The sequence below is a fragment of the Coregonus clupeaformis genome, chromosome 6, assembly GCF_020615455.1.
Source record: "Coregonus clupeaformis isolate EN_2021a chromosome 6, ASM2061545v1, whole genome shotgun sequence".
Lineage (NCBI taxonomy): Eukaryota > Metazoa > Chordata > Actinopteri > Salmoniformes > Salmonidae > Coregonus > Coregonus clupeaformis.
The window spans coordinates 36386240-36398568 of record NC_059197.1 but is presented as its reverse complement, the minus strand read 5'-3'; the positions used below and the strand labels follow the sequence as shown (position 1 = coordinate 36398568).

The 12329-nt window shown below is 44.6% G+C and overlaps 1 protein-coding gene across 3 annotated transcripts; it reads right to left on the bottom strand.

Annotated features, from left to right (window-relative positions):
- Positions 1-476: 476 nt before the first annotated feature.
- On the bottom strand, positions 477-10401 carry LOC121567867 (spartin-like). Of its 3 annotated transcripts, XM_045220266.1 has the most exons (9): positions 10126-10401; positions 8865-9685; positions 7546-7743; positions 5065-5215; positions 4737-4931; positions 4267-4425; positions 3197-3287; positions 2547-2596; positions 1870-1992 (listed from the first exon to the last, which is right to left on the bottom strand). In XM_045220266.1, exons 2-9 carry the CDS (start codon positions 9681-9683, stop codon positions 1952-1954), a joined length of 1704 nt encoding a protein of 567 aa, XP_045076201.1. In that variant the 5' UTR covers positions 9684-9685; positions 10126-10401; the 3' UTR covers positions 1870-1951. The 3 variants fall into 3 exon arrangements, with proteins under 3 accessions (XP_045076198.1, XP_045076201.1, XP_045076203.1); XM_045220263.1 differs by lacking the exon at positions 2547-2596 and having other exon boundaries at positions 477-1992; positions 10126-10397; XM_045220268.1 differs by having other exon boundaries at positions 1904-2596; positions 10126-10399.
- Between the last annotated feature and the right edge of the window lie 1928 nt (positions 10402-12329).

Genomic DNA, 12329 nt, shown 5'->3' with positions numbered 1-12329 from the left:
CCCAACCCTGATCTGTACTTCTCCACAACTTTGTCCCTGACCTGTTTGGAGAGCTCCTTGGTCTTCATGGTGCCGCTTGCTTGATGGTGCCCCTTGCTTAGTGGTGTTGCAGACTCTGGGGCCTTTCAGAACAGGTGTATATATACTGAGATCATGTGACAGATCATGTAACGCTTAGATTGCACACAGGTGGACTTTATTTAACTAATTATGGTAATTGGTTGCACCAGATCTTATTAAGGGGGTGAATACATATGCACGCACCACTTTTCAGTTATTTTTTAGAATTGTTTGAAACAAGTTATTTTTTTCATTCCACTTCCCAATTTGGACTATTTTGTGTATGTCCATTACATGAAACCCAAATAAAAATCCATTTAAATTACAGGTTGGAAAAATAGGAAAAACGCCAAGGGGGATGAATACTTTTGGAAGGCAGTAGAGACCCTTGTTCAATCTTATGCAGTACCCTCAACAGCTATACAAACTACATTTATTCCTGTGCATGCTTGGTTTTTGTCTTGTTTCACACATGAACATTATTTAATTGATTAAATGAACCCAAACATGTATTCTTATAGCACATAGTTATCATGCTGATGGGTTTCTTCCCCCCTATACACCTTGACTTTCAGATAAGGGTTGCACATTTCCTGTAACTTTTGCAAAATTCCCAGGTTTTCCAGAAATTCCTTTTGGAAGATTCCAGGAATCAGGAGGAAATTAATCTTGAAACACAGAACGAATGCTGGCCTCGGGTTATGGATGGGGGAAGTGACTAGGCGGGAATAAGCAGAAAATCCAGATTCCTCCAACCAGAATTTCTGGAAAACCTGGGGATTTTGGGACAGTTACCGGAATTGTGCAACCTCGCCTCAGATACACCTTTACCTCCAGATTGACTGAACTGTGGACAGTGTTACTACAGTACTACTGCAGTAATACTACTACAGTAATACTACTACTCTTACTACAGTATCACTACAATAGGTCATCAGCAGTAGTCTTGAAACAGACAACTGTTCCATCTGATTTTTTTTTTAATAATCCTGTTTTCAGTTTATATTTGTATCGCATACCTGACTTATTAAATTCCAGCGTCTTCTTCTCACCAACATTTCACACAAATAATTTAGCAATTGTACATCAGCCTACCTACATACAATGTCCATCTTAGTTATTATTATATTTATCACATTATTATAATGTCATTATACCGTTCATTATGAAGATTAGTGCGCTTAACAGTTTCAAAACCTAGTAACATATCTATAGGCTATTAGTCAACTAGTATGCAAATATAAAATATGTATTGTAAATAAATAATTCACATATAGATAGATTTCTTTATAGAAGAATACAAATTGTGTGTTAATTAAGGCTCTAAAGGAGAGAGAGGAGGACATGGGTGTGCCCCAAATGGCACCCCATTCCCTTTGTAGTGCACTATATCGGGAATAGGGTGCCATTTGGGATACAGTCCTAGCCTTTACCCTCTAGGCACTTGGGTAGATCTGAAAGAATAGGATATGTTTAATCAATATGGTAGTACCTCAGCCTTTCCCTATGACAGACTTGGCAGGTAGAAGTTTTGCCTCACACCTATCCAGTCCTCTCATTTCTACACCAGTGCTCTGTGGGTAGAGGTTAGGGCAAGTGTCATGGGGCTAGGGGTTGACTGTGTCCCAAATCGCACCCTATTCTCTATATCTTTCTCTGGTCAAAAGTAGTGACTATTTAGGGTATAGGCTGCCATTTGGGACGTAAAACTTGTTCCTGGATGGGGCCTATTTGTCCCGTTTCTCCACTTGTTTCTGGTTAGTGTTAGGGTCCTGTAGCTGGTAGTCCTCCAGGATGGCCACGGCCGTCTGTTTGCCAGTCTTCTTCACCGCAGCTTTGATGCCCAGGTTGTCAATGTTGAAGGCGGTGACGCCCATGTTAATGGCGGAGTTCACAGCATGGTCTGTGGCCTGGCCGGCTGCCGCCCCATACCTTATAATCAATCACACACAACCAACTGGTGAGAGGGGGAGGGCTGGGAGGTGGAGGGTTGGGGGCAGGAGGATGGAGGGCAATAATAGGGAACAGCAAGGACAGCAACAACATGCAACTAGGATTAAAGCCACCACCCATGCAGAGCATGAATTCAACAGAATTCTGTTGTTATCTGACTATTCAGTAATCTGTAAATATACAACTAAATTATATTGTGGGGCTGGTGATTGCACTTATTTCTACATATAATACACATCAATTCAATAAGTGCATCAATTCATACTATGATTATGTATTAGGAATAGTTATATTATTTTCAATGAAGTCAGGAAAAAGAGTTGGTTAGTTAGAAACCAGAGAAATCAGTGTAAGCTACATGTTGAATTACGGGTGTATAGCCGAGTAGGATAGAAGAGTAGCTCATGTTAGAGAGTAGAGGTGAATCCAGCAGCTTTACATTCAGACCACCCAGAAACAGAGGCTAAGCCTTGGCCATGCTGCTCATTATTATAAAGGAGGGTTCATTAAAGTCTGGCTTTAAGAGAAAATACATGTCTTCTTGTCATTAGGAGGGTCTAAGATGTTTTGTAGACCCCTAAATCTGAAAAATAAGTGGAAGAGGGAAATGTACAGTAAGTGCTTGCTTGTTTTTGCTTATAAAACACAAGTGAGTGTTTGCAAGATACACTGCAAAAATCTGGTTTAGCAAAACCTGGTCTAGAAAGCAAAAGAACAGACATACACATCAGAGCTAGGTGGACAGGAGCAAATGTAAACAGACAAACAAGTAGTACTGCCATTCACACATGGTGAATGAGCCGAGCACAGAACACATTCGGCAGGTAGCCTAGTGGTTAGAGCGTTGGGCCAGTAACCGAACGGTCGCTAGTTTGAATACCCGACAAGGTGAAAAATCTGTTGACATGTCCTTGAGCAAGGCACTTAACCCTAATTTACTCCAGGGGTGCCGTACTACTATGGCTGACCCTGTAAAACAACACACTGCACCTATCCGGTGTATGTGACAATACAACATTTATTTTGACATGGCTGCGTCTCAAATGGCACCCTATTCCCTATATAGTGCACTACCTTTGACCAGGACCCATAGGCTCATCGGATGCCATTTGAGACTCAGCCATGTTGAATGAGAAGAGCACAGACAACACATGTTGGTTGAAGTGTACAGAGAAAGACCTACTTATGCTTGACAGTGTTGACGGTTTCTGAGGCAACAGAGACGGTGATGTTCTTTGCTGCTACTTCCAAGCCGGTCCACATGGTAGCGAAGCCTTCAGGTAGAAACACACAGGAACCACAACAACAACTAGACACTTGGTAGAATAGGGGGTACATAATCCACGTGAACCATCCTTAAGGACAAGACAGACCAATACGAATGGTGGCCATGCGTAGTGGGTGGCCGTCCTATTGCCTCTGACCACCGAACATCGGCAGTCATTATCTATTAATTTCCTGTCGATTCTACATTCTACGTTGAATCTCCACCGTTTGTTGACACCCAGCAGGTGATCTACTGCTCACGGCCAACGTTTGTGTTGTTCTGTCTTGTCCTATACAATGACTAGCCTAGTGACTATAACAACCACAACAGTGACAACGCAGGAGTGGCTTCGGGACAAGTCTCTGAATGACCTTGAGTGGCCCAGCCAGACCCTGGGCTTGAACCCGATCAGACATCTCTGGAGAGACCTGAAAATAACTGTGCAGCAACGCTCCCCATTCAACCTGACAGAGCTTGAGAGGATCCGCAGAGGAGAATGGAAGAAATTCCTAAAATACAGGTGTGCCAAGCTTGTAGCGTCATACCCAAGAAGACGCAAGGCTGTAATCGCTGCCAAAGGTGCTTCAACAAAGTACTGAGTAAATGGTCTCAATATTTATGTAAATGTGATATTTCCGTTTTTTGTGTGTTTTTTTGCTAAAATTGATAAAAAAACCTGTTTTTGCTTTGTCATTATGGGGTATTGTGTGTAAATTGATGAGAATTTTTTAAAAAGAATCAATTTTAGAATAAGGCTGTAATGTAACAAAATGTTGAAAAAGTCAAGGGGTCTGAATACTTTCCGAATGCATTGTACACCTGAAATCTGCAAAAACGCATCAGGCAGAGAGATACGTTCATTATTCTATTACTATTATTCTATTACTATTCCTTGGACCATACGGCCAACGTTTGTGTTGTTCTGTCTTGTCCTATACAATGAATAGCCTAGTGACTATAACAACCACAACAGTGACTATGTGTACCTTGAACTCCGCTGGCAGCCACCACCATGGCTCCATCGATGTTGGATCGTCCATCTTTGTCTTTCTTCATGGACTCCGGGACCAACTTGCCTCCATGTTTCTTCACATGGGGAGCCAGCTCTCTCCCCACACATCCTGCCACCATACACACACCGTCCACTACAAACACAACACACACCCGATCATAACATAATCCACACCCCGTCATAACACAACACACCGTCCACTACAAACAACACACACCTGATCATAACACAATACACACCCCGTCATAACACAACACACACACACCACCATACACTACTAACACTACACACAATGCACCCATCCACAACCAATCAGGCAGTCAGCTCCTTCCAACACCAGAACCAATCAGACAGTCAGCTCCTTCCAACACCAGAACCAATCAGACAGTCAGCTCCTTCCAACACCAGAACAAAATCAGAGTCAGACACTCAGCTGCTTCTCACCCAGGAACTGGCTGACACGGACAGCGCCCCCGGTGGCCTGTTTGGCTACATGCAATCCCTTGGAGACAGAGGGGCTGACATGGGCTGGCTTGTCCTCGGGGGTGATGTGCTCCCGCAGTTTGGACGCCCCCTTGTGGATGGCTATGCCAGTGAACTCAGCTCCCTTCACCAGGCCCCAGCTCAGCCACGATGCCCCTGGATCGAAAAAACACAGTATATGTCAGTAAGTGATACACAGCATACAACCTTAACCCTAACCCCTACAGCCTCGGGTTAGGATGCCATTGGTTAGGGTTAGCGTTGTAGGGGTTAGGGCCCTGGGTCTGACCTGTGAGGATGCCGCTGGCCACCTTCTCGCTCCACTCTGGCAGGTTCTTCTCCTCCTCCTCCTCTCCTGCTGCTGGGGCCTCCTCTTCCTCGGGGGGAGCGATGGACACCTTCTGGCTCAGGTTGATGCTGTCTGCTGCCTCATCTGGAGCCTGGAGCAGTAGGACTTGTATTAATATGGTGTTTTGCAACAGTGGTTTTATGACACCTGCTGGTGCATATGTACAGCATTGGCAGAATAACATTAAAGTTTGATTAACTATGCCTCGCTGTCATGGTCCTCTCTGTTTTCTGTAACTTACAACTATTACAGGACCAGTTAGCCTAGCTGGAGCCTAGCAGTCCCTGCCTCATAGTAACCTCCTGATAACCTCCTGGTAACCTTAAGTGCCTTACCCTAACTCTCATAGTAACCTCCTAGTAGTAGCCTCCTGCTACCGCTACCCTCTCCTCCCTCTATCCCCATCCTGATCACAATGATTAATTATTCTCTAAACAAAGACATAGTCACCAGACACGTTTCAGATGTCCCCTTGCTTGAGGAAAACAGACAGAGGGGCATTGTTCTAATACCATCATTGCTATTCTCAACAAGACACAACCTCCTAAATGTACATATATGCTCATGAAAAGCCTACTTGCTTATTGGATTCCATCCCAGAAGCAGCTGTCCATGTGACAGGTAGTTTGTCAACAACAACATGCCATCAGTTAGAATCCTATTTCTCGGTGACAGAACCACCGTCTGACTCCATTACTGTAGTGACTACTGAGGCTGTGTTGTGTTCTAGCCAGATAAGAGCATTAGCTCTTGCCCATTGTTCTAAATTCCCTAACTGCGGAGGCTAGGTGTATTCAGGGAGCAAGCAGTGCAGTAGAGCCTTCAGTGTTCTGGAATAACATCAGAAACATGGACCAATCAGACGGAGTCAGAGAGGCTAGAGAGCAGAATAGCTCATGGTAATCTACTACTGTACTAAATCTAGGCCAAATGGCACACTATTCCATATGTTGTGCACTATTTTGACCAGGCTCTGGTCAAAGGTAGGGCACTATGAAGGGTTCCATTTTGGGCCAAATCCCTAATTTGAACCTTACATTCCACTGGGATCATTGACAGGGATATAAGAAAACAAAGAACAATGCTTGGAAATGACTTCAAACTGTCACTGTTTCTGAACTGCTGATTAAGAATGGATGTAGGCAACCCTGTCATTCTTTTTATCCAGGGTCCATAACCTTCTGCACAAGGACACTTGTCATGGTGTGGTATTGCTTTGGTACCTTTAACACATCTTTCAATGACACAAATACAGTGCATTCGGAAAATATTCAGACCTCTTGACCTTTTCCACATTTTGTTACGTTACAGCCTTTATTTACATAAGTATTCAGACCCTTTACTATGAGACTCAAAATTGAGCTCAGTTGCATCCTGTTTCCATTTATCATCCTTGAGATGTTTCTATAACTTGATTGGAGTCCACCTGTGGTAAATTCAATTGATTGGACATGATTTGGAAAGGAACACACCTGTCTATATACATTCTCTGGTCTGATGAAACCAAGATTGAACTCGTTGGCCTGAATGCCAAGTGTCACGTCTGGAGGAAACCTGGCACCATCCCTACGGTGAAGCATGGTAGTGGCAGTATCATGCTGTGGGGATGTTTTTCAGCGGCAGGGACTGGGAGACTAGTCAGGATCGAGGGAAAGATGAACGGAGCAAAGTACAGAGAGAACCTTGATGAAAACCTGCTCCAGAGCGCGCAGGACCTCAGACTGGGGGAAAGGTTCACCTTTCAACAGGACAACAACTCTAAGCACACAGCCAAGACAACGCAGGAGTGGCTTCGGGACAAGTCTCTGAATGTCCTTGAGTGGCCCAGCCAGACCGCGGGCTTGAACCCGATCGGACATCTTTGGAGAGACCTGAAAATAACAGTGCAGCAACGCTCCCCATTCAACCTGACAGAGCTTGAGAGGATCCGCAGAGAAGAATGGAAGAAATTCCTCAAATACAGGTGTGCCAAGCTTGTAGCGTCATACCCAAGAAGACGCAAGGCTGTAATCGCTGCCAAAGGTGCTTCAACAAAGTACTGAGTAAATTATTTTAAATTTTTTTGATAAAATTGATAAAAACCTGTTTTTGCTTTGTCATTATGGGGTTTTGTGTGTAGATTGATGAGGGAATTTTAAAAAAAATTTTTTTAGAATAAGGCTGTAATGTAACAAAATGTGGAAAAAGTCAAGGGGTCTGAATACTTTCCGAATGCATTGTACACCTGAAATCTGCAAAAACGCATCAGGCAGAGAGATACGTTAATTATTCTATTACCGTACTATTATTCTATTACTATTCCTTGGACCATACGGCCAACCAGCCGACCACCAGACACCTTCATATGGGCCAGTCAGAGAGCAGCACCCTATGGGCCCTGGTCAAATGTAGTGCATTTGAGACGCACCCTCAGCAGCTCACCTGCACCCTAAGGTCTGTCATCTGGGACAGCAGGTCCTGGAACAGTTGTCTGTCTTCTGCAGGCAGTTCAGAGGACAGCACAACGCCCACGTAGGACCCCGGGGCGGAAGCCATCATGTCCGGGAACATGAACACCCCTGTGTTACACAGCAGGACGGGGGAATCAGTGGCCATCAGCGGGTACAGCCAATCACAAACCTGGAATACATGAACAGTATAATCCATCACACACATGGAACACATCAACAGTACAGCCAATCACACAGGACAGTATAGGGAGTTTATATGGAACGACTGTGAAATTCCACAATGACGAGTCGACCCCAACACTATGATACAGTACTGTTAACCCACTGTGAAGACAAACACATTAAGTGGGCTGTTACTATCTCTGACACTCCCACATAGCCATACAGCTGTTGATTACATACAGGCCTTGGTGAAACATTTATAAGAGTTGTATTATTTCCATCTCCTTATCTTATCACCAGTCTCAGTACATGTTTACACACATGGGGACAGTATTACTAAGGAGGGGACAACCTTGTCCACTGTGCTACTCACTGCAGACAAACAGAGGGGGCTATGTGTTATCAATCTCCAGCTCTGTTCAAAGACTAGTGGTGCTGGTGTAATATTATGTTCATGTGGCAGGCAGCAGACAGACAGCAGCGTAGAGCCAGAGGTTATCTTGTCATGACACCACGGGAACAAGGAAACCAAAGAGGGAAACCATCCGTCTATAATCTGTATCAACTAGGCCTACATTACTACATTCATCAAAACACAGGGAAGATTCAACACCCTGTCTGTCTCTCTGCTGTAACTAGTTGTGACACAGATCTCTGAACCTGACATGATGGCCACTGGGGTTTTCCAACCATGACATCATAGAGAACTCCTGCCTGGGATTAGGGCCACAGTCACTGATCACATGATGCAGGACACAGATCATTAGCTGGCTGCTGTGCTACTGCTAGCCTATCCCACATACACACGAGCCCAACCCTATTCTAAACACCAACCCCACACACACACACACACACACACACACACACACACACACAGCCTTCTCTGTATGACAGGAGGGAGTTTATGAGTAGAGGTAGAGCAAACCATTGATGATGAAATCGTGTTAGAGTGCACAACAGATACAGAGAGGTCAAGAAAACAGATTCCAAGAACCCTGTGATTTCATCATAAACTGAAATGCTGAATACAATAAGTGTTTACACTATTATAAGGGCACTGTAAATGGCAACACACACAGTAGACTGTGACTAGAATTCATCACCCCATTCCCCCCACATCCCTCTTACCTGCAGGAAGGCTGGGGGGCGGTTGGGGACTCTCTCTGACTGCTGGCTGGTGAACTTGACCATCCGCAGGTACCCTGGGTAGGAGGGAGCGCTGACCTGGCCGTCAGGTGTGACAAAGAATATCTGCACCCCATGAGACAGGAAGAAGAGTTCCTCTCCATCCTCCCCTAGGCTCTGAGGAGAGGGGGGAGAGGGGGACATGTGGTTGTAAAACTCCTCTCCCACCAGTGACATCTCTCCAGACTCTGTCCCGTAGGAGATAGTCAGGTGGCCGTCAGCCGCCTGGGAGGAGTAGGCTGGGGGCAGCTCGCCAGGCACCGCAGGCTGCCTAGTGGGAGAAAGAGGCAGGGAGGAAGACACACTGCCTCCCACAGCTCCAGCCTGGCAGTTAGTCATCAGCAGCTTGGGTGGAGATGGCCGCTCTGGTTTCTCCTTCTCCAGTTTGGGGTAGAGGTTAGAGTTAGAGGCTGTTCCAGGGACTCCATTAGAGGCATCTAGAGGGGGTGGGAGCTCAGGGTCTGGGCTGGTCTCTAGGACTGCCAATCGAGTGGTGATGTTGTTCAGAGTCTCCTGCATCTTGTGCTGCATCTGGCGGGCTGACTCCCAGGAGCTGCCCACACACTCGTGCCCCTGTGAGGGCACGCTGATGGCCCTGAGGAGGTGCTGGCGCCCCTGTCTGTACTCGGCCAGGGCCTGGGCCTTGTGGCCAGATTCATCCTCTGTCAGGCCCCTGTTAATGCACTCAAAGGCCTTCTCATAGCCGTCTTTGATCACCTGCAGCCTGGCTCTGTCAAAGGCATCTTGATTGGCTTCCTCCATGCCTGCCAAGAAGACAAGAAAATACATCCATCTGATGAGATATTATCTCTTCAAGGATCTGTTCATACCACAAGTAGCAACCTAGCTGGCAAAGGTTCAATGATAATAATTAATTATCAATAGCTAGCTAAATAGGAAAAAATCAAGGAAGCAATAGTTGAGAATCTCATTTACAGTTAACTATTTAGCTAATTAGCATAGCTCGTTACAATAATTTTGCATAAGGAGGCTGGCTAGATTTGTAACGACAAACAAGTACTGTATCTCATGAGTTATCAGGCAATAACATCTAGCTCCTCTGCTCGTATAGCAAGCAAGCCAATTAGTTAGCTAGCAGTGTGTACTTTACTCTTCCGGTGTCGCTAGCTAGCTAGCTATCATGAAAATAAACAGAAACTTGAGACATTTTGTCAATCAAAAGCCATCTAATCTGATACATTACCCGCTAACGTTAGACGACAAGCTCCTGTCAAGTGAATGAGGCAATCAACGTCTGACGTCTGTCTTTTTAGCTGTCTGAGCTAGATTTCAGGCTTTGCTGGCAAGAGAAGGCTGTCAGCTGTCATGCGCCTCCAACAACTATGTTTGGATAATCAACAAAAGAAAACGTAGCAAGAAGAGATCCCCGACCCCAAAGAGTTGAACTGGTGGAACTCTGGAACAGTTTGTAATCTTCTCTGTTTACACATCTTTTCTACGGCACCCTACGAGAGACAAACAGTTCAAAGTCATAAAGTAAGTCACGATAAGACTGATGAGAGCCAGATGAGAGCGATGTTGCTCTTTCCTAACCCTTGCCTGACAAGGGCTTCAGAGTTTTCCCCTTTGCCCCAGCCTGACAAAGTGAAAGCAAAGACAGAATCTGATAGGGGCATGGCTGCGGGAAGTAGGGGTGCCCCCAGAAGAAAAAAATATATATATTTACACAGTACCAGTCAAAAGTTTGGACCTACTCATTCAAGGGTTTTTCTTTATTTTTACTATTTTCTACATTGTAGAATAATAGTGAAGACATCAAAACTATGAAATAACACATATGGAATCATGTAGTAACCAAAAAAATATATCTTATATTTGAGATTATTCAAGGTAGCCACCCTTTGCCTTGATGACAGCTTTGCACAGCTTGGAATTCTCTCAACCAGCTTCATGAGGTAGTCACCTGGAATGCTTTTCCAACAGACTTAAAGGAGTTCCCACATATGCTGAGCACTTGTTGGCTGCTTTTCCTTCACTCTTCGGTCCAACTCATCCCAAACAATCTCAATTGGGTTGAGGTCAGGTGATTGTGGAGGCCAGGTCATCTGACGCAGCACTCCATCACTCTCCTTCTTGGTCAAATAGCCCTTCCACAGCCTGGAGGTGTGTTTTGGGTCATTGTTCTGTTGAAAAACAAATGATAGTCCCACTAAGCGCAAACCAGATAATATAATAATATATATAATATGCCATTTAGCAGACGCTTTTATCCAAAGCGACTTACAGTCATGTGTGCATACATTTTTACGTATGGGTGGTCCCGGGGATCGAACCCACTACCCTGGCGTTACAAGCGCCATGCTCTACCAACTGAGCTACAGAGGACCACGGGATGGAGTATTGCTGCAGAATGCTGTGGTAGCCATGCTGGTTAAGTGTGCCTTGAATTCTAAATCAATCACAGACAGTGTCACCAGCAAAGCACCCCCACACCATCATACCTCCTCCTCCATGCTTCACGGTGGGAACCACACATGCAGAGATCACCCGTTCACCTACTCTGCGTCTCACAAAGATACGGCAGTTGGAACCAAAAATCTCAAATTTGGACACATCAGACCAAAGGACAGATTTCCACCGGTCTAAGGTCCATTGCTTGTGTTTCTTGGCCCAAGCAAGTCTTCTCCTTATTGGTGTTCTTTAGCAGTGGTTTCTTTGCAGCAATTCGACCATGCAGGCCTGATTCAAGCAGTTTCCTCTGAACAGTTGATGTAGAGATGTGTCTGTTACTTGAACTCTGTGAAGCATTTATTTGGGCTGCAATCTGAGGTGCAGTTAATTGCCGATTTCTGAGGCTAGTAACTTAATGAACCTATCCTCTGCAGCAGAGGTAACTCTGGGTCTTCCTTTCCTGTGGCGGTCCTCATGAGAGCCAGTTTCATCATAGCGCTTGATGGTTTTTGCGACTGCACTTGAAGAAACTTTAAAAGTTCTTGACATTTTCCGGATTGACTGACTTTCATGTCTTAAAGTAATGATGGACTGTCGTTTGTCTTTGCTAATTTGAGCTGTTCTTGTCATAATATGGACTTGGTCTTTTACCAAATAGGGCTATCTTCTGTAAACAACCCCTACCTTGTCACAACAAAACTGATTGGCTCAAACACATTAAGAAGGAAATAAATTCCACAAATTCACTTTTAACAAGGCACATCTGTTAATTTAAATGCATTCCAGGTGACTACCTCATGAAGCTGGTTGAGTGAATGCCAAGAGTGCTCAAAGCTGTCATCAAGGCAAAGGGTGGCTACTTTGAAGAATCTCAAATATAAAATATATTTTGATTTGTTTAACACTTTTTTGGTTACTACATGATTCCATATGTGTTATTTCATAGTTTTGATGTCTTCACTATTATTCTACAATGTAGAAAATAGTAAAAATAAA